At 46.1% G+C, this 20,506-nt stretch overlaps 1 protein-coding gene across 3 annotated transcripts in view; it reads right to left on the reverse strand.

Annotated features, from left to right (window-relative positions):
• The window catches only part of LOC139405759 (uncharacterized), a 40,775-nt gene extending 20,782 nt beyond the window's left edge, over positions 1-19,993 (reverse strand). The window contains exon 1 of one of the 3 annotated variants that reach the window (XM_071148182.1): positions 19,863-19,979. In XM_071148182.1, the coding sequence (XP_071004283.1) occupies positions 19,863-19,890 (28 nt within the window). In that variant the 5' untranslated portion in view covers positions 19,891-19,979. Of the gene's footprint in view, positions 1-19,862 lie in introns of all 3 variants that reach the window. The other 2 variants (XM_071148183.1, XM_071148184.1) reach the window with 2 other exon arrangements.
• Between the last annotated feature and the right edge of the window lie 513 nt (positions 19,994-20,506).

The raw sequence follows: 20,506 nt of genomic DNA on the forward strand, positions 1-20,506 counted from the left end.
TAAAGACAATCCACCACTACCTAACATGCACACACGTAACATTAAGACAATCCACCACTACCTAACATGCACACACGTAACAGTAAGACAATCCACCACTACCTAACATGCACACACGTAACAGTAAGACAATCCACCACTACCTAACATGCACACACGTAACATTAAGACAATCCACCACTACCTAACATGCACACACGTAACATTAAGACAATCCACCACTACCTAACATGCACACACGTAACATTAAGACAATCCACCACAACCTAACATGCACACACGTAACGTAAAGACAATCCACCACTACCTAACATGCACACACTCAACATAAAGACAATCCACCACTACCTAACATGCACACACGTAACATTAAGACAATCCACCACTACCTAACATGCACACACGCAACATAAAGACAATCCACCACTACCTAACATGCACACACGTAACATTAAGACAATCCACCACTACCTAACATGCACACACGTAACATTAAGACAATCCACCACTACCTAACATGCACACACGTAACATTAAGACAATCCACCACAACCTAACATGCACACACGTAACATTAAGACAATCCACCACAACCTAACATGCACACACGTAACGTAAAGACAATCCACCACTACCTAACATGCACACACGCAACATAAAGACAATCCACCACTACCTAACATGCACACACGTAACAGTAAGACAATCCACCACTACCTAACATGCACACACGTAACATTAAGACAATCCACCACTACCTAACATGCACACACGTAACATTAAGACAATCCACCACAACCTAACATGCACACACGTAACGTAAAGACAATCCACCACTACCTAACATGCACACACGTAACATTAAGACAATCCACCACTACCTAACATGCACACACGTAACATTAAGACAATCCACCACTACCTAACATGCACACACGCAACATAAAGACAATCCACCACTACCTAACATGCACACACGTAACGTAAAGACAATCCACCACTACCTAACATGCACACACGTAACGTAAAGACAATCCACCACTACCTAACATGCACACACGTAACGTAAAGACAATCCACCACTACCTAACATGCACACACGCAACATAAAGACAATCCACCACTACCTAACATGCACACACGTAACGTAAAGACAATCCCGCACAAAACAAGGGCCGGTCAAACTACTACATATAGGGAAGCTAATTAAACCAAAATAAACACAGGTGAAACTAATAAGACAAAACCAACAGACAAACGAAAAAGGGATCGGTAGCGGCTAGTAGGACGATGACGACGACCGCCGAGAACCGCCCGAACAGGCAGGGGAACCAACTTCGGCCGAAGTCGTGACAGGTTCATCCTTGGGAGCAATTTCCATACACCTGAAGGTGCCACGTTCATCTGTACAAATAATAGGACCATGCAGCCGTCATACCGCTCAGGAAGGAGACGTCTTCTGTCTCCTAGAGATGAACGTACTTTGGTGCGATAAGTGCAGGAGGAAACAGGTACAAAAGTATCTATATCCACAGTAAAATGAGTCCAAAATTTAAAGGCCGCTCAGCAAGGAAGAAGCCACTGCTCCAAAACCGCCATAAAAAATCCAGACTACGGTTTGCAACTGCACATGGGGGAAAAGATTGTACTTGGAGAAATGTCCTCTGGTCTGATGAAACAAAAATAGAACTGTTTGGCCCTAATGACCATCGTTATGTTTGGAGGAAAAAGGGGGAGGCTTGCAAGCCGAAGAACCACATCCCAACCGTGAAGCACGGGGGTGGCAGCATCATGTTGTGGGGGTTCTTTGCTGTAGAGGGGACTGGTGCACTTCACAAACTAGATGGCATCATGAGGGAGGGAAATTATGTGAATATATTGAAGCAACATCTCAAGACATCAGTCAGGAAGTTAAAGCTTGGTCACAATTGGGTCTTCCAAATGGACAATGACCCCAAGCATACTTCCAAAGTTGTGGCAAAGTGGCATAAGGACAACAAAGTCAAGGTATTGGAGTGGCCATCGCAAAGCCCTGACCTCAATCCTACAGACAATTTGTGGGCAAAACTGACAAAGCGTGTGAGCAAGGAGGTCTACAAACCTGACTCAGTTACACCAGCTCTGTCAGGAGGAATGGGCTAAAATTCACCCAACTTATTGTGGGAAGCTTGTGGAAGGCTACCTGAGACGTTTAACCCAAGTTAACAATTTAAAGGCAATGCTACCAAATACTAATTGAGTGTATGTAAACTTCTGACCCACTGGGAATGTGATGAAAGAAATTAAAGATGAAATAAATCATTCTCTCTACTATTATTCTGACATTTCACATTCTTAAAATAAAGTGGTGATCCTAACTGACCTAAAACAGGGAATTTTTACTAGGATTAAATGTCAGGAATTGTGAAAAACTGAGTTTAAATGTATTTGCTAAAACCATGTAAACTTCTGACTTCAACACACACACACACACACACACACACACACACACATGCACACACACACACACACACACACACACACACACACACACACACACACACACACACACACACACACACACACACACACACACACACACACACACACACACACACACACACACTGTGAATCCTTCCTGGGGGTGACAAAGGGACAAAGGGAACCTGAAGTACATTCCCAACATTGTGTTGGATTAATGCATTGTATTATCCCTCCTCTTTTCCTGGCTGTCCAAATCCTAATTAAAACACAGGTTTAATTAGTGAGACATTGGTGGTAATGGAGTTTAAATACAGCAGCCGTCTCTGGGCGCTCGCTCTCTTTATCAGAGTCTGTGGCCTTGTCTCCCCCCTTTCTCTCTCTGGGGGGTTTGCTTATCTGTGTGTGTACACTGAGTGTGTGTGTACAGTGTGTGTGTGTGTAATGCTACATCTGTAGACTGTAGAAGTATTGAATTAAACCAGTCAGTTATATGTCGCACTGAGGCGCTAATACACTGAGCTACTTGATGTCCGGTGACCCACCAGTAGAGTAGTGTTAGCTTTACAGAGGACATTCCAACACGCTGCCTCCTCCTGTCTGTCTGCCCTGCCTGACTTCTCTACATGGCTCTCAGCTGACTGAGTAGCTGTTAGCACCTGCTTCCACCTGATTGCCGCCACACCATTTACACCTATTCCATCTGGATAAATAAAGAGTTTCAGAGATTAAAACTGACAGATGAAGTCAGGTCTGTCTGACCCCATAATGACCCTGTTAGTGTTTCCTGTAGTGTGAACTTTAATCCCCTGGCCTCCAGCCAGTCTGAGTGTCTTCCAGGCTGACCTTGTGGGGCTGACACAGCTGAGGTGAGACACACAGTTAGTCAGCCTGCCAGACTGGATCTCTCCGTCTCTTTCTCTCTAGGGGGCACAAAGTGTCCCAGGTTTCCTCTGTGTGGCTAAAAAACACAAACACACATAAACATGCACTAATACACACACACATAAACACACACCTCATATGAATACGGCATCACACATACACACACAAACATCAGATCAGCTAAGGGTCTTATTCTGAGGTCATATATTTCAAATCAGCGCAATATTCCTTGAACAACTGGCTTTGAAAGCTATTTTTAGTCAGCAACAAGATGCAAGGAAAGCAAACCAACACCAGCTACTCGACATACATAATATTTTCTGATAAAGAGTAACTGCTGCAGCTATAGGAGCCTCAACAGCAATAACAAGAGAGCACATGACCAGACCAGAACGATGAGCTAACTCTCTCAACCCATCCCCAGCCCAGCTCTCTCCCCCATACCCAGCTCTCTCCCCTATACCCAGCCCAGCTCTCTCCCCTATACCCAGCCCAGCTCTCTCCCCTATACCCAGCCCAGCTCTCTCCCCTATACCCAGCCCAGCTCTCTCCCCCATACCCAGCTCTCTCCCCTATACCCAGCCCAGCTTTCTCCCCCATCCCCAGCCCAGCTCTCTCCCCCATCCCCAGCCCAGCTCTCTCCCCCATCCCCAGCCCAGCTCTCTCCCCCATACCCAGCTCTCTCCCCTATACCCAGCCCAGCTCTCTCCCCCATACCCAGCTCTCTCCCCTATACCCAGTCCAGCTCTCTCCCTTATACCCAGTCCAGCTCTCTCCCCCATCCCCAGCCCAGCTCTCTCCCCCATCCCCAGCCCAGCTCTCTCCCCCATCCCCAGCCCAGCTCTCTCCCTTATACCCAGTCCAGCTCTCTCCCCCATCCCCAGCCCAGCTCTCTCCCTTATACTCAGTCCAGCTCTCTCCCTTATACCCAGTCCAGCTCTCTCCCCCATCCCCAGCCCAGCTCTCTCCCTTATACCCAGTCCAGCTCTCTCCCTTATACCCAGTCCAGCTCTCTCCCCCATCCCCAGCCCAGCTCTCTCCCCCATACCCAGCCCAGCTCTCTCCCCTATACCCAGCCCAGCTCTCTCCCTTATACCCAGTCCAGCTCTCTCCCTTATACCCAGCCCAGCTCTCTCCCCCATCCCCAGTCCAGCTCTCTCCCCTATCCCCAGCCCAGCTCTCTCCCCCATACCCAGCCCAGCTCTCTCCTCTATACCCAGCCCAGCTCTCTCACTTATACCCAGCCCAGCTCTCTCCCCTATACCCATTCCAGCTCTCTCCCTTATACCCAGTCCAGCTCTCTCCCCCATCCCCAGCCCAGCCCTCTCCCCCATCCCCAGCCCAGCTCTCTCCCCATACCCAGCTCTCTCCCCTATACCCAGCCCAGCTCTCTCCCCCATCCCCAGTCCAGCTCTCTCCCCCATCCCCAGTCCAGTTCTCTCCCCCATCCCCAGTCCAGCTCTCTCCCTTATACCCAGCCCAGCTCTCTCCCCCATCCCCAGCCCAGCCCTCTCCCCCATCCCCAGTCCAGCTCTCTCCCTTATACCCAGTCCAGCTCTCTCCCCCATCCCCAGTCCAGCTCTCTCCCCCATCCCCCGCCCAGCTCTCTCCCCCATCCCCAGTCCAGCTCTCTCCCCCATCCCCAGTCCAGCTCTCTCCCTTATACCCAGTCCAGCTTTCTCCCTTATACCCAGCCCAGCTCTCTCCCCCATCCCCAGTCCAGCTCTCTCCCCCATCCCCAGTCCAGCTCTCTCCCTTATACCCAGTCCAGCTCTCTCCCTTATACCCAGCCCAGCTCTCTCCCCCATCCCCAGCCCAGCCCTCTCCCCCATCCCCAGTCCAGCTCTCTCCCTTATACCCAGTCCAGCTCTCTCCCCCATCCCCAGTCCAGCTCTCTCCCCCATCCCCCGCCCAGCTCTCTCCCCCATCCCCCGCCCAGCTTTCTCCCCCATCCCCAGTCCAGCTCTCTCCCCCATCCCCAGTCCAGCTCTCTCCCTTATACCCAGTCCAGCTCTCTCCCTTATACCCAGCCCAGCTCTCTCCCCCATCCCCAGTCCAGCTCTCTCCCCCATCCCCAGTCCAGCTCTCTCCCTTATACCCAGTCCAGCTCTCTCCCTTATACCCAGCCCAGCTCTCTCCCCCATCCCCAGTCCAGCTCTCTCCCCCATCCCCAGTCCAGCTCTCTCCCTTATACCCAGTCCAGCTCTCTCCCTTATACCCAGCCCAGCTCTCTCCCCCATCCCCAGCCCAGCCCTCTCCCCCATCCCCAGTCCAGCTCTCTCCCTTATACCCAGTCCAGCTCTCTCCCCCATCCCCAGTCCAGCTCTCTCCCCCATCCCCCGCCCAGCTCTCTCCCCCATCCCCCGCCCAGCTCTCTCCCCCATCCCCCGCCCAGCTTTCTCCCCCATCCCCAGTCCAGCTCTCTCCCCCATCCCCAGTCCAGCTCTCTCCCTTATACCCAGTCCAGCTCTCTCCCTTATACCCAGCCCAGCTCTCTCCCCCATCCCCAGTCCAGCTCTCTCCCCCATCCCCAGTCCAGCTCTCTCCCTTATACCCAGTCCAGCTCTCTCCCTTATACCCAGCCCAGCTCTCTCCCCCATCCCCAGCCCAGCCCTCTCCCCCATCCCCAGCACAGCTCTCTCCCCCATCCCCAGTCCAGCTCTCTTTTTAGATAGATATCCCGGGTCCAATTGAGACCCAGCCACTCTGGAGCGAGAGAGGGAGAGGCAGTGAAGGGGATGTGGAAGAGAGTAGGAAGAGATGAAGAAGAGAGGAGAAAGAGAGGAGCAAGAGAGAAGAAAGAGAGGAGGGGTGACAGAGCATGGCGGCCGTGCCAAACTAACAACCATAGATCTGCAGCGGCTGTCCTGTCAGCTAAGACTCCGGCGGCGACCTGACAACTCCCACTGACATGGAAAGAAGCGCTTGAGCATCATCTGTCTTTTTATTTCAGAAGCCCTGCTGCAAACGAGCGATGCAGAGCTGGATATGAACAGGGGGTCTCTGTTCTGGTTGGCTGGTGCTGGTGGTGACAGCTGTGGTGAGGCTAGTTGACACGGTGGGAGGCAGGCTGAACTTGTAGAGGGCTGGTGTGTGAGAGAGTTGGGCCGGGAAACAGCTGAGCACCAGAGCTCCAGATGGTACAGAGAGAGCGTATGGGGAGGCTGGGAAACAGCTGAGCATCAGAGCTCCAGATGGTACAGAGAGAGCGTATGGAGAGGCTGGGAAACAGCTGAGCATCAGAGCTCCAGATGGTACAGAGAGAGCGTATGGAGAGGCTGGGAAACAGCTGAGCACCAGAGCTCCAGATGGTACAGAGAGAGCGTATGGAGAGGCTGGGAAACAGCTGAGCACCAGAGCTCCAGATGGTACAGAGCTCCAGATGGTACAGAGAGAGCGTATGGGGAGGCTGGGAAACAGCTGAGCATCAGAGCTCCAGATGGTACAGAGAGAGCGTATGGAGAGGCTGGGAAACAGCTGAGCATCAGAGCTCCAGATGGTACAGAGAGAGCGTATGGAGAGGCTGGGAAACAGCTGAGCACCAGAGCTCCAGATGGTACAGAGAGAGCGTATGGAGAGGCTGGGAAACAGCTGAGCATCAGAGCTCCAGATGGTACAGAGAGAGCGTATGGGGAGGCTGGGAAACAGCTGAGCACCAGAGCTCCAGATGGTACAGAGCTCCAGATGGTACAGAGAGAGCGTATGGAGAGGCTGGGAAACAGCTGAGCACCAGAGCTCCAGATGGTACAGAGAGAGCGTATGGGGAGGCTGGGAAACAGCTGAGCATCAGAGCTCCAGATGGTACAGAGAGAGCGTATGGGGAGGCTGGGGGTGAAAGGGTGAAAGGCTAAAAGAGTAAAAGCCAGCCTGTCAGATAAAGATATGGGTGGATGGCCTGTTCCTGAAAAAATGTCTTCCCTCTGCTCCACCCTCCAATGGTACAGGCACCTGTCATGAGCGGGTAGGCCATGCCTCATTACTCCAGCTTAGTCATTAACCCCACCACCTGTAGGACCCTGCATGGGTTACCATGACTGACAGCCTGGGCTAAGAACTAAGTAGTGATCACCAACATTTTTCTCCAGCCCTACACTAACCTGATTCATCTGATTCAACGAATAAAGGCCTGTACGATCGGGGGATAAGTGGGGAAAGGTGTGAAACACGGTGCTCTGTAATAGTTCACCATGCTTTATTTCTTCTATCTGTTGTTAGTGGTAATGATATAGACAATAGCAGTGTTGTGCACATACCAACACACACACACACACACACAATCTGTCAGCATTAAAGGCAAGATGGCGTGTCAGTTTCATAACTCACTCTCAGACTCACTGTGAGTCACTGTGTTCACCAGCAAGGACTGTCACACTGCGCCCACACACGGCCACTCTAATAAACACACAGTCACACACACACAAGTGCGTATGGGCACTCTCATACACATGCACACACACACACGCAGGCACTCTCGTAATCACTGTCTATTTCTCCCAAACACACTGATCAAGGGTTGTCACCCTACACTGTCACCGAGACACTCAAATAATTGAGCAACAGAATGATGACACACTGGCAAGGCCAGATGACACACACACACACACACACACACACACACACACACACACACACACACACACACACACACACACACACACACACACCTTTCAATTAAGTAGTTCTTCACTGAGTTGTTCACCTTGACTGTGTTTATGTGTCAGTCGATTCAGTCCTCAGCCAATCAATGCTCCAATCACTGTGCTTGTGAAAAAAGGGTTCCAAAAGGGTTCTTCAGCTGTCCCCATAGGATAACACTTTATGGTTCTGGATAGAATCCTTTTTGGTTCCAAATAGAATTATTTTGTGTTCCATGTAGAACCCTCTGTGGAAAGAGTTCTACAAGGAACCAAAAGGGTTCTAACTAGAACCAAAGGGGTTCTACCTGAAACCAAAAAGGGTTCTTCAAAGGGTTCTTCTATGGGAACAGTCGAAGAACCCGTTAAAGTTCTAGATAGCACCTTTTCTTCTAAGAGTGTAGAGTGAATCGTATCTGTCTGTCTGTCTGTTAGCACTTTTAATCAACTCAATATCAGGGAATCCCTTTCAGTAACAAAATATCGTAAACAAAGCAGTGTAATGGAAAGCTGGCCGCACACGCACACGCACACGCACACACACACACACACACTTTATAAATACACACTGTATACGTACACATACAACACACACACTACAACACACACCTCAAAAAGAGGAGAGAGTATGCTCACACACACTACAGCACACACTCCAAAAAAGAGGAGTGAGTATGCTCACACACACACACAGGTCATTCTCACGGAACTGACATTTGACGCAAAAATTCTCAAGTGTAATTTTTCTTGTCATTTTCTTGAATCGCTGAGATTAGGATCTGTACTTATCTATGTTTTTTCTATTAGGTATGATGTATTTTACCACAATTTCCACAACGATCAACACCAAAATTCTCATTACAGCAACAGTCCAAAGAAGTTATAAACAAATCTTTTACACTTCTCCCCTGATGAAAAGACCTGAGTTAAACATAACACTGACAATATACATATTTAAAATGTAATTATTACAATAAGACCTTTTGTTACATCTTTGTTTATTATTTACGCCAGACGGACCAGTCGCAGCGTCGTCGGACGGGTCGTTCCCACTGTCTCCCTTAATGGTCGATTATTCTGCCACGTTGGCATGAATGAGTCGGGAGACAGGCGCAGGAATGTGTAATAGGGGTTTTATTCATCCCAATTTATGGCATGCCGTGTAAAGGGACAGGGACAAAGACCAAACAAACACGTAAACAAAACACAGGGTTGAAACCCCAGCAAAAGAGCAAGGAGTACCTCGAATAAATAACATAAGCGCACAATGATTATCACACGGGGCGAGACCCGTAATCATCTGCGGAATCCACATGGTCATGAAAGCCCAAAACACACAGCACAAAACTCACACGCACCAATGGACATTGTAAAATGTAAATCGACACCACCATGGTGAGCGAAGGGCACATATATACAAATACTGTCACGTTCTGACCTTAGTTCCTTTTTAATGTCTTTATTTTAGTTGGTCTGGGTGTGAGTTGGGGTGGGCATTCTATGTTGTTTTTCTATGTTTTGTTCTGTTGTTATATTTCTATGTGTTTGGCCTAGTATGGTTCTCAATCAGAGGCAGGTATCAGTCGTTGTCTCTGATTGGGAGCCATATTTAGGTAGCCTGTTTTCTATTGTGTTTTGTGGGTGGTTGTATCCTGTGTTAGTGTTTTCACCATACAGGACTGTTTCGGGTTGTTTGTTTGTACTTTTGTTCAGTTGATTTATTAAATATATCATTATGGACACTTACCACTCTGCACATTGGTCTGATCCTTGCTACTCCTCCTCTGAAGAAGAGGAATTCCATTACAGAACCACCCACCACTCAAGGACCAAGCAGCGTGGTAACGGGCAGCAGCAGAAATCTCGGGACTCATGCACATGGGAGGAGATTCTGGACGGCAAGAGACCCTGGGCACAGGCTGGGGAATATGAGCTGCCAGGGTCTCCCGTCTGTCCTGAGCTGCCAGAGTCTCCCGTCTGTCCTGAGCTGCCAGAGTCTCCCGTCTGTCCAGAGCCGCACGTCACTCCGGCGCTGCCGGAATCTCCCCTCCATTCGGAACCCGTTGCTAGGGTCCCCAATCCGGGGTCGATGGCGAGGGTCGCCACTCCTAAGGTGCCACATAAGTGGGCCGAGACTATGGTGGAGTGGGGTCCACGTCCCGCTCCAGAGCCGCCACCACGGTAAATGCCCACCCAGACCTCCCCCCTATACGTTCAGGTTTTGCGGCCTGGTATAGGTATCAACACCAATGGTGGTACATTATAGTGATGTGATATAGGTATCAACACCAATGGTGGTACATTATAGTGATGTGATATAGGTATCAACACCACTGGTGGTACATAATAGTGATGTGGTATACTGTAGGTATCAACACCCCTGGTGGTACATAATAGTGATGTGGTATAGGTATCAACACCCCTGGTGGTACTATATAGTGATGTGATATAGGTATCAACACAACTGGTGGTACATTATAGTGATGTGGTATAGGATTCAACACCACTGTTGGTACAGAATAGTGAGGTGGTATAGGTATCAAAACCACTGGTAGTACATATTGGTGATGTGGTATACTGTAGGTATCAACACCCCTGGTGGTACATAATAGTGATGTGGTATACTGTAGGTATCAACACCCCTGGTGGTACATAATAGTGATGTGGTATACTGTAGGTATCAACACCCCTGGTGGTACATAATAGTGATGTGGTATAGGATTCAACACCACTGGTAGTACATATTGGTGATGTGGTATACTGTAGGAATCAACAACACTGGTGGTACATAATAGTGATGTGGTATAGGATTCAACACCCCTGGTGGTACATAATAGTGATGTGGTATAGGTATCAACACCCATGGTGGTACATAATAGTGATGTGATATAGGTATCAACACCACTGGTGGTACAGTATAGTGATGTAATATAGGTATCAACACCACTGGTGGTACAGTTTAGTGACGTGGTATAGGTATCAACACCACTGGTGGTACAGTATAGTGATGTAATATAGGTATCAACACCACTGGTGGTACAGTATAGTGATGTAATATAGGTATCAACACCACTGGTGGTACAGTATAGTGATGTAATATAGGTATCAACACCACTGGTGGTACAGTTTAGTGACGTGGTATAGGTATCAACACCACTGGTGGTACAGTTTAGTGATGTGATATAGGTATCAACACCACTGGTGGTACAGTTTAGTGATGTGATATAGGTATCAACACCACTGGTGGTACATTATAGTGATGTGATATAGGTATCAACACCACTGGTGGTACAGTATAGTGATGTGGTATAGGTATCAACACCACTGGTGGTACATAATAGTGACGTGGTATAGGTATCAACACCACTGGTGGTACAGTTTAGTGATGTAATATAGGTATCAACACCACTGGTGGTACAGTATAGTGATGTAATATAGGTATCAACACCACTGGTGGTACAGTATAGTGATGTAATATAGGTATCAACACCACTGGTGGTACAGTTTAGTGATGTGATATAGGTATCAACACCACTGGTGGTACAGTATAGTGATGTGGTATAGGTATCAACACCACTGGTGGTACAGAATTTTGATTTGGTTTCGGAATCAACACCACTGGTGGTACATAATAGTGACGTGGTATAGGAATCAACACCACTGGTAGTACATATTGGTGATGTGGTATACTGTAGGAATCAACAACACTGGTGGTACATAATAGTGATGTGGTATAGGATTCAACACCCCTGGTGGTACATAATAGTGATGTGGTATAGGTATCAACACCCCTGGTGGTACATTATAGTGATGTGATATAAGTATCAACACAACTGGTGGTACATTATAGTGATGTAATATAGGTATCAACACCACTGGTGGTACAGTATAGTGATGTGGTATAGGTAGCAACACCACTGGTGTTACATAATAGTGAGGTGGTATAGGCATCAACACCACTGCTGGTACATAATAGTGATGTGGTATAGGTATCAACACCAATGGTGGTACATAATAGTGAGGTGGTATAGGTATCAAAACCACTTATAGTACATATTGGTGATGTGGTATACTGTAGGTATCAACACCCCTGGTGGTACATAATAGTGATGTGGTATACTGTAGGTATCAACACCCCTGGTGGTACATTATAGTGATATGGTGTAGGTATCAACACCACTTGTAGTACAGTTTAGTGACATGGTATAGGTATCAACACCACTGGTGGTACATAATAGTGATGTGATATAGGAATCAACACCACTGGTGGTACATTATAGTGATGTGGTGTAGGTATCAACACCACTTGTAGTACAGTTTAGTGACATGGTATAGGTATCAACACCACTGGTGGTACATAATAGTGATGTAATATAGGTATCAACACCACTGGTGGTACAGTTTAGTGATGTAATATAGGTATCAACACCACTGGTGGTACAGTTTAGTGATGTAATATAGGTATCAACACCACTGGTGGTACAGTTTAGTGACGTGGTATAGGTATCAACACCACTGGTGGTACAGAATTTTGATTTGGTTTCGGAATCAACACCACTGGTGGTACATAATAGTGATGTGGTATAGGAATCAACACCACTGGTAGTACATATTGGTGATGTGGTATACTGTAGGAATCAACAACACTGGTGGTACATAATAGTGATGTGGTATAGGATTCAACACCCCTGGTGGTACATAATAGTGATGTGGTATAGGTATCAACACCCCTGGTGGTACATTATAGTGATGTAATATAGGTATCAACACAACTGGTGGTACATTATAGTGATGTGGTATAGGTATCAACACCACTGGTGGTACAGTATAGTGATGTGGTATAGGTAGCAACACCACTGGTGTTACATAATAGTGATGTGGTATACTGTAGGTATCAACACCCCTGGTGGTACATTATAGTGATATGGTGTAGGTATCAACACCACTTGTAGTACAGTTTAGTGACATGGTATAGGTATCAACACCACTGGTGGTACATCATAGTGATGTGATATAGGAATCAACACCACTGGTGGTACATAATAGTGATGTGATATAGGTATCAACACCACTTGTAGTACAGTTTAGTGATGTGGTATAGGAATCAACACCACTGGTGGTACATAATAGTGATGTGGTATAGGTATCAACACCACTGGTGGTACATAATAGTGACGTGGTATAGGTATCAACACCACTGGTGGTACAGTTTAGTGATGTGGTATAGGTATCAACACCACTGGTGGTACAGTTTAGTGATGTAATATAGGTATCAACACCACTGGTGGTACAGTTTAGTGACGTGGTATAGGTATCAACACCACTGGTGGTACAGAATTTTGATTTGGTTTCGGAATCAACACCACTGGTGGTACATAATAGTGATGTGGTATAGGAATCAACACCACTGGTAGTACATATTGGTGATGTGGTATACTGTAGGAATCAACAACACTGGTGGTACATAATAGTGATGTGGTATAGGATTCAACACCCCTGGTGGTACATAATAGTGATGTGGTATAGGTATCAACACCCCTGGTGGTACATTATAGTGATGTAATATAGGTATCAACACAACTGGTGGTACATTATAGTGATGTGGTATAGGTATCAACACCACTGGTGGTACAGTATAGTGATGTGGTATAGGTAGCAACACCACTGGTGTTCCATAATAGTGAGGTGGTATAGGCATCAACACCACTGCTGGTACATAATAGTGATGTGGTATAGGTATCAACACCACTGGTGGTACATAATAGTGAGGTGGTATAGATATCAAAACCACTGGTAGTACATATTGGTGATGTGGTATACTGTAGGTATCAACACCCCTGGTGGTACATAATAGTGATGTGGTATACTGTAGGTATCAACACCCCTGGTGGTACATTATAGTGATATGGTGTAGGTATCAACACCACTTGTAGTACAGTTTAGTGACATGGTATAGGTATCAACACCACTGGTGGTACATAATAGTGATGTGATATAGGAATCAACACCACTGGTGGTACATAATAGTGATGTGATATAGGTATCAACACCACTTGTAGTACAGTTTAGTGATGTGGTATAGGAATCAACACCACTGGTGGTACATAATAGTGATGTGGTATAGGTATCAACACCACTGGTGGTACATAATAGTGACGTGGTATAGGTATCAACACCACTGGTGGTACAGGTTAGTGACGTGGTATAGGTATCAACACCACTGGTGGTACATAATAGTGATGTGGTATAGGATTCAACACCACTGGTAGTACATATTGGTGATGTGGTATACTGTAGGAATCAATAACACTGGTGGTACATAATAGTGATGTGGTATAGGATTCAACACCCCTGGTGGTACATAATAGTGATGTGGTATAGGTATCAACACCCCTGGTGGTACATAATAGTGATGTGATATAGGTATCAACACCACTGGTGGTACATAATAGTGATGTGGTATAGTTATCAACACCACTGTTGGTACAGAATAGTGATGATGTATACTGTAGGCATCAACACCACTTGCAGTACAGTATAGTATAGGAATCAACACCACTTGTGGTTAATGTGATATAGGTATCAATACCACTGGTAGTACGGTATAGTTATGTGCTATTGGATTAACACCACTGGTGGTAGAGAATAGTGATGTAGTATATTGCAGGTATCAACACCACTTTTGGTATAGTATAGGGATGTGGTAAACTGTAGTTATCAACACCACAGGTGGTGCAGAATAGTGAAGCATTTCTATTTATCAGGTGCTTACTAAAGAACTGACATTGCATACAGACCTGCATGAGTCTTAGTCCAGTGTTTAGATACTCTGATCTTACTCCAGGGTGTAGATACACTGGTCTTAGTCCAGTGTGTAGATACTCTGGTCTTAGTCCAGGGTGTAGATACTCTGGTCTTACTCCAGGGTGTAGATACTCTGGTCTTAGTCCAGTGTGTAGATACTCTGGTCTTACTCCAGGGTGTAGATACTCTGGTCTTAGTCCAGTGTGTAGATACTCTGGTCTTACTCCAGGGTGTAGATACTCTGGTCTTACTCCAGTATGTAGAAACTCTAGTCTTACTCCAGGGTGTAGATACTCTGGTCTTAGTCCAGTGTGTAGATACTCTAGTCTTACTCCAGGGTGTAGATACTCTAGTCTTAGTCCAGTTTGTAGATACTCTGCCTTACTCCAGGGTGTAGATACTATAGTCTTACTCCAGTATGTAGATACTCTGTCTTACTCCAGGGTGTAGATACTCTAGTCTTAGTCCAGTGTGTAGATACTCTGGTCTTAGTCCAGGGTGTAGATACTATAGTCTTACTCCAGGGTGTAGATACTCTAGTCTTACTCCAGGGTGTAGATACTCTGTCTTACTCCAGGGTGTAGATACTATAGTCTTACTCCAGGGTGTAGATACTATAGTCTTACTCCAGGGTGTAGATACTCTAGTCTTAGTCCAATCTGTCGATGCTCTAGTCTTAGTCCAGTGTGTAGATACTCTAGTCTTAGTCCAGTGTGTAGATACTCTGGTCTTAGTCCAGGGTGTAGATACTCTAGTCTTACTCCAGGGTGTAGATACTATAGTCTTACTCCAGGGTGTAGATGCTCTAGTCTTACTCCAGGGTGTAGATGCTCTAGTCTTACTCCAGAGTGTAGATACTCTAGTCTTACTCCAGGGTGTAGATGCTCTAGTCTTACTCCAGGGTGTAGATACTCTGTCTTACTCCAGTGTGTAGATACTCTGTCTTACTCCAGTATGTAGATACTCTAGTCTTACTCCAGTATGTAGATACTCTGCCTTACTCCAGTATGTAGATACTCTGCCTTACTCCAGTATGTAGATACTCTGCCTTACTCCAGTATGTAGATACTCTAGTCTTACTCCAGTATGTAGATACTCTGTCTTACTCCAGTATGTAGATACTCTGTCTTACTCCAGTGTGTAGATACTATAGTCTTACTCCAGTGTGTAGATACTCTGTCTTACTCCAGTATGTAGATACTCTGTCTTACTCCAGTATGTAGATACTCTGTCTTACTCCAGTGTGTAGATACTATAGTCTTACTCCAGTGTGTAGATACTCTGTCTTACTCCAGTATGTAGATACTCTGCCTTACTCCAGTATGTAGATACTCTGCCTTACTCCAGTGTGTAGATACTCTAGTCTTACTCCAGTATGTAGATACTCTAGTCTTACTCCAGGGTGTAGATACTCTAGTCTTAGTCCAGGGTGTAGATACTCTAGTCTTAGTCCATTGTGTAGATACTCTGGTCTTAGTCCAGGGTGTAGATACTCTAGTCTTACTCCAGGGTGTAGATACTCTAGTCTTACTCCAGGGTGTAGATACTATAGTCTTACTCCAGGGTGTAGATACTCTAGTCTTACTCCAGGGTGTAGATACTCTGTCTTACTCCAGGGTGTAGATACTATAGTCTTACTCCAGGGTGTAGATACTCTAGTCTTAGTCCAATCTGTCGATGCTCTAGTCTTAGTCCAGTGTGTAGATACTCTGTCTTACTCCAGGGTGTAGATACTCTAGTCTTACTCCAGTGTGTAGATACTCTGTCTTACTCCAGGCCAGGGTGTAGATACTCTAGTCTTACTCCAGGGTGTAGATACTCTAGTCTTACTCCAGGGTGTAGATGCTCTAGTCTTACTCCAGGGTGTAGATACTCTAGTCTTACTCCAGGGTGTAGATGCTCTAGTCTTACTCCAGGGTGTAGATACTCTGTCTTACTCCAGTGTGTAGATACTCTGTCTTACTCCAGTATGTAGATACTCTAGTCTTACTCCAGTATGTAGATACTCTGCCTTACTCCAGTATGTAGATACTCTGCCTTACTCCAGTATGTAGATACTCTGCCTTACTCCAGTATGTAGATACTCTAGTCTTACTCCAGTATGTAGATACTCTGCCTTACTCCAGTATGTAGATACTCTGCCTTACTCCAGTATGTAGATACTCTGTCTTACTCCAGTGTGTAGATACTATAGTCTTACTCCAGTGTGTAGATACTCTGTCTTACTCCAGTATGTAGATACTCTGTCTTACTCCAGTGTGTAGATACTCTAGTCTTACTCCAGGGTGTAGATGCTCTAGTCTTACTCCAGTATGTAGATACTCTGCCTTACTCCAGTATGTAGATACTCTGCCTTACTCCAGTATGTAGATACTCTGCCTTACTCCAGTATGTAGATACTCTGTCTTACTCCAGTGTGTAGATACTCTGTCTTACTCCAGTATGTAGATACTCTGTCTTACTCCAGTATGTAGATACTCTGCCTTACTCCAGTATGTAGATACTCTGTCTTACTCCAGTATGTAGATGCTCTAGCCTTACTCCAGTATGTAGATACTCTGCCTTACTCCAGTATGTAGATACTCTGCCTTACTCCAGTGTGTAGATATTGTATTCCTCTGCCTCCTCCTGTTGATCTGTGGTTGGCAGGGAGGACTGCAGCTGAGGAGGCCGATCAATACTGGACACTAAACCCCTTCTCACCCAGGACAAACACTGTTGCCACACCCAGGCAGGCGGACCTACACACCACGCTGCTCTCTCCAGCTCTTTACACTGCAGTATCAGCAGCACACACTCACTTCTTCACTAAATCAAGTGTTAAACAACAGCTTAGAAGAACCCTAGCCTAAATTCAGTCACCGTGGTGGTCAAAATCATAGGACAGAAACATTGCCATGGTTACAACATGCTTGACTTTTAAGAATAATTATGTTTTAAGAATCAAACCACTAGGGACTGACTACTCACAGAAAGTGTACCACTCCAGTATGTATTTCTAACCTTTTAATCTTCACTTCAATTAAAATGCTCTGCAGGCTATGCTGTGGAACTTATCAATATTCACCACCATGCCAAATTCACTCTTTGTCCCGTGTCTGCATGACATTTCACAATAATAAGTAATAATACCATCCATTCGTTCACTGTCAGTGTGTGACTCGTGTCTAAACAAGTGCCCTGGCCTGTATATCCATGGAGATCCTATTCAATTACTAGTTAGTATTCTAACTCCTAATTCTATGTGTATAGCGCTAGTTTAACACAGTTATCATGGCTTCACTATTCACCTCACACCTGCTGCCAGCTGGTTTACATCCTGGACATCAACTCATTCTACAATGTCTTTCATCCTTTGGATACTTCATGTGTTGTTATCTCTAGTTCGCAGTTATTTCTAAAGGGGGGGGGGGGGGGGGGCACCTCACTCACTCACCACCATGCCACATTGCTGACCTCAATACCACAGCTGGGGTCAATTCCATTTCAGTTCAGGCAGTTGAAATAATGATAATAAAATGGGCAGCTTTAAATTTGTTCACTGGATTTCAAGTAATGTCATGCTGAAATGAAATGGAATTGATCCCATCCTTGTTCACCTCTAACCTACCTGTGTCCTTCAGCCATTTAAAACTACTAGGTACTGTACCTCAGTGCTGAGAAAGACTACTACAGTACTAATATATCTTCAAGCAAGTAGCCTCCACTGTGTCTAGAGGTTTTTGCTTAAAAGGGAAAATCACTCAAAAACAACATTTTGGTGTTCTTTTCAGTAGTCCACTGTTGATACAGTCCGAGTTTTCAAGCGATTGGACATTCAAGAAGCAACGTGTCCCCGGCCACATCATCATGCTGTACTGAGTGTTCATGAATCATTATGTATTGAACGTTATTATGCAAATGTACAAAGTGGATGACAAATATTTCACAATGCACTTTACGTAGGTACTTTCCTCCTGTTTTTCTGTAGCATATCACAATCCACTTGTTGTTGATGTTTCCTATTGAAGACTCTACTGTACATATTAATAATTACATATGCTTATTCTGTACATACATTATATGATTTCTGAGGTGTGTTTACCTTTAATCGTATGCATTATTGTTTACTACCTCGCCCGCCCCCCCACCCCACCCTGACTGCTCAGCAGTCCTGACGTTGATTTACCTAAAGTGTCTCAGATGGGTATTGTCCAGGACAATCCCAACCTGAATAGCCCTCCATGCAATCCCATACACTTTTTCCCTCACATATACCCCTCCCTCTCCATCTCAACCCCTCCCTCCATCTTCCCTCCTCTTTGCCTGCAATACAATTCAGCATGTCTTCCCTCTCTCTGCCTGCCTCTCTCCCTCCAGCCCACCTAATCTCTCTTTCTCTCCCTCTCTGCCTGCCTGCCTCTCTCCCTCCATCCCACCTCATCTCTCTTTCTCTCTCGCTGCCTGCCTCTCTCCCTCCAGCCCACCTCCTCTCTTTCTCTCTTTCTGCCTGCCTCTCTCCTTCCAGCCCACCTCATCTTTCTTTCTCTCTCTCTCTCTCTCTCTCTATTTATACACGTAATACTATACTACACAATATAATATTCCCCTCTTTTCTCCCTCTCCTTCTCTTCCTTTATCTATCTCTCCCTCTCTGTGAACAACAACTATCATAGCATTTTCAATCTGCCTCCCCCGTCTCTTCCTCTCCATCCTTCTCTCACTTTCCCTCCCACACACACATACACTCTGCCAGGCATCATCCTAAATCAAGGCAGGAGAAGAGGGAGGGAAGGAGGGGGAACGTACACACACAGCAGCACATTTTAACACATATTGTCGCTGACATCTTGGCCAAACGTGAATTGTCAAGCCCCATCTAAACGGTGATGTGGTTACCATTCACCCCCTTCTTCATCCCCCGGTCCTCACAGCCTATTCACACACACACACACACACACACACACACACACACACACACACACACACACACACACCGTACGGAACAGCAGCAAGCAGGACCCCTGTTCTCCCACCCAAGCCGCAGCCCCCAGCCCCAACCACAGCCCCCAGCCATAAGGGAAGAATAGCAGGTCTTACTGAGTCTCCGTGAGCCGATGCATCCCATGGTGTATTCACAAAGGCCCTGGATACAAGCAAGGAAGCGTTACCCTGACACCATACATTCTCTCTCTCTATCTCACGCTTCTCTCTCTTGCTCGCTTCGCTCTCACTCGCTCTCTTGCACACTGTCTCTCCCTCCCTCTCTGGCTCTCTCTCTCTTCTGCGCTTGCTCGCTCAGTCTCTCTCCCTCTCTCTTTACCAGTGCAGTGAGAGTCTTATACGATCCCGTTAGTAAGTTAGTATGACTGAGGGAGACAGCTTTTAGTTAAATATGGAAGAGTGATATTATTATTATTGCTATAACTATAACTTGTATTATTACTATTATTATCATCAACATGTGTTGACATTGTGAACCTTATTATTACCATAAACGTATTATATCTGTATTATATCTGTAGTGAAATCCTAGAGATATGGTGATTGGGAAATCAGGCTAATAGGAAAGGGAAGCATCATATTGACAGGCAGTATTCTTGTCCATTAGCCTGTGAAGGGCAGTGTGTTGAATGCTGTGGCTTGTAGCCATACCATTAGAGGTGCAATAGCAGGGGACTGAGTGGTGGGCTTTGTCATTGTTGTCATTGTTGTGGATATAACTGCACTGCTGAAATATTGGA

This window comes from Oncorhynchus clarkii, chromosome 3 (genome assembly GCF_045791955.1).
Source record: "Oncorhynchus clarkii lewisi isolate Uvic-CL-2024 chromosome 3, UVic_Ocla_1.0, whole genome shotgun sequence".
In the NCBI taxonomy this organism is placed as follows: domain Eukaryota; kingdom Metazoa; phylum Chordata; class Actinopteri; order Salmoniformes; family Salmonidae; genus Oncorhynchus; species Oncorhynchus clarkii.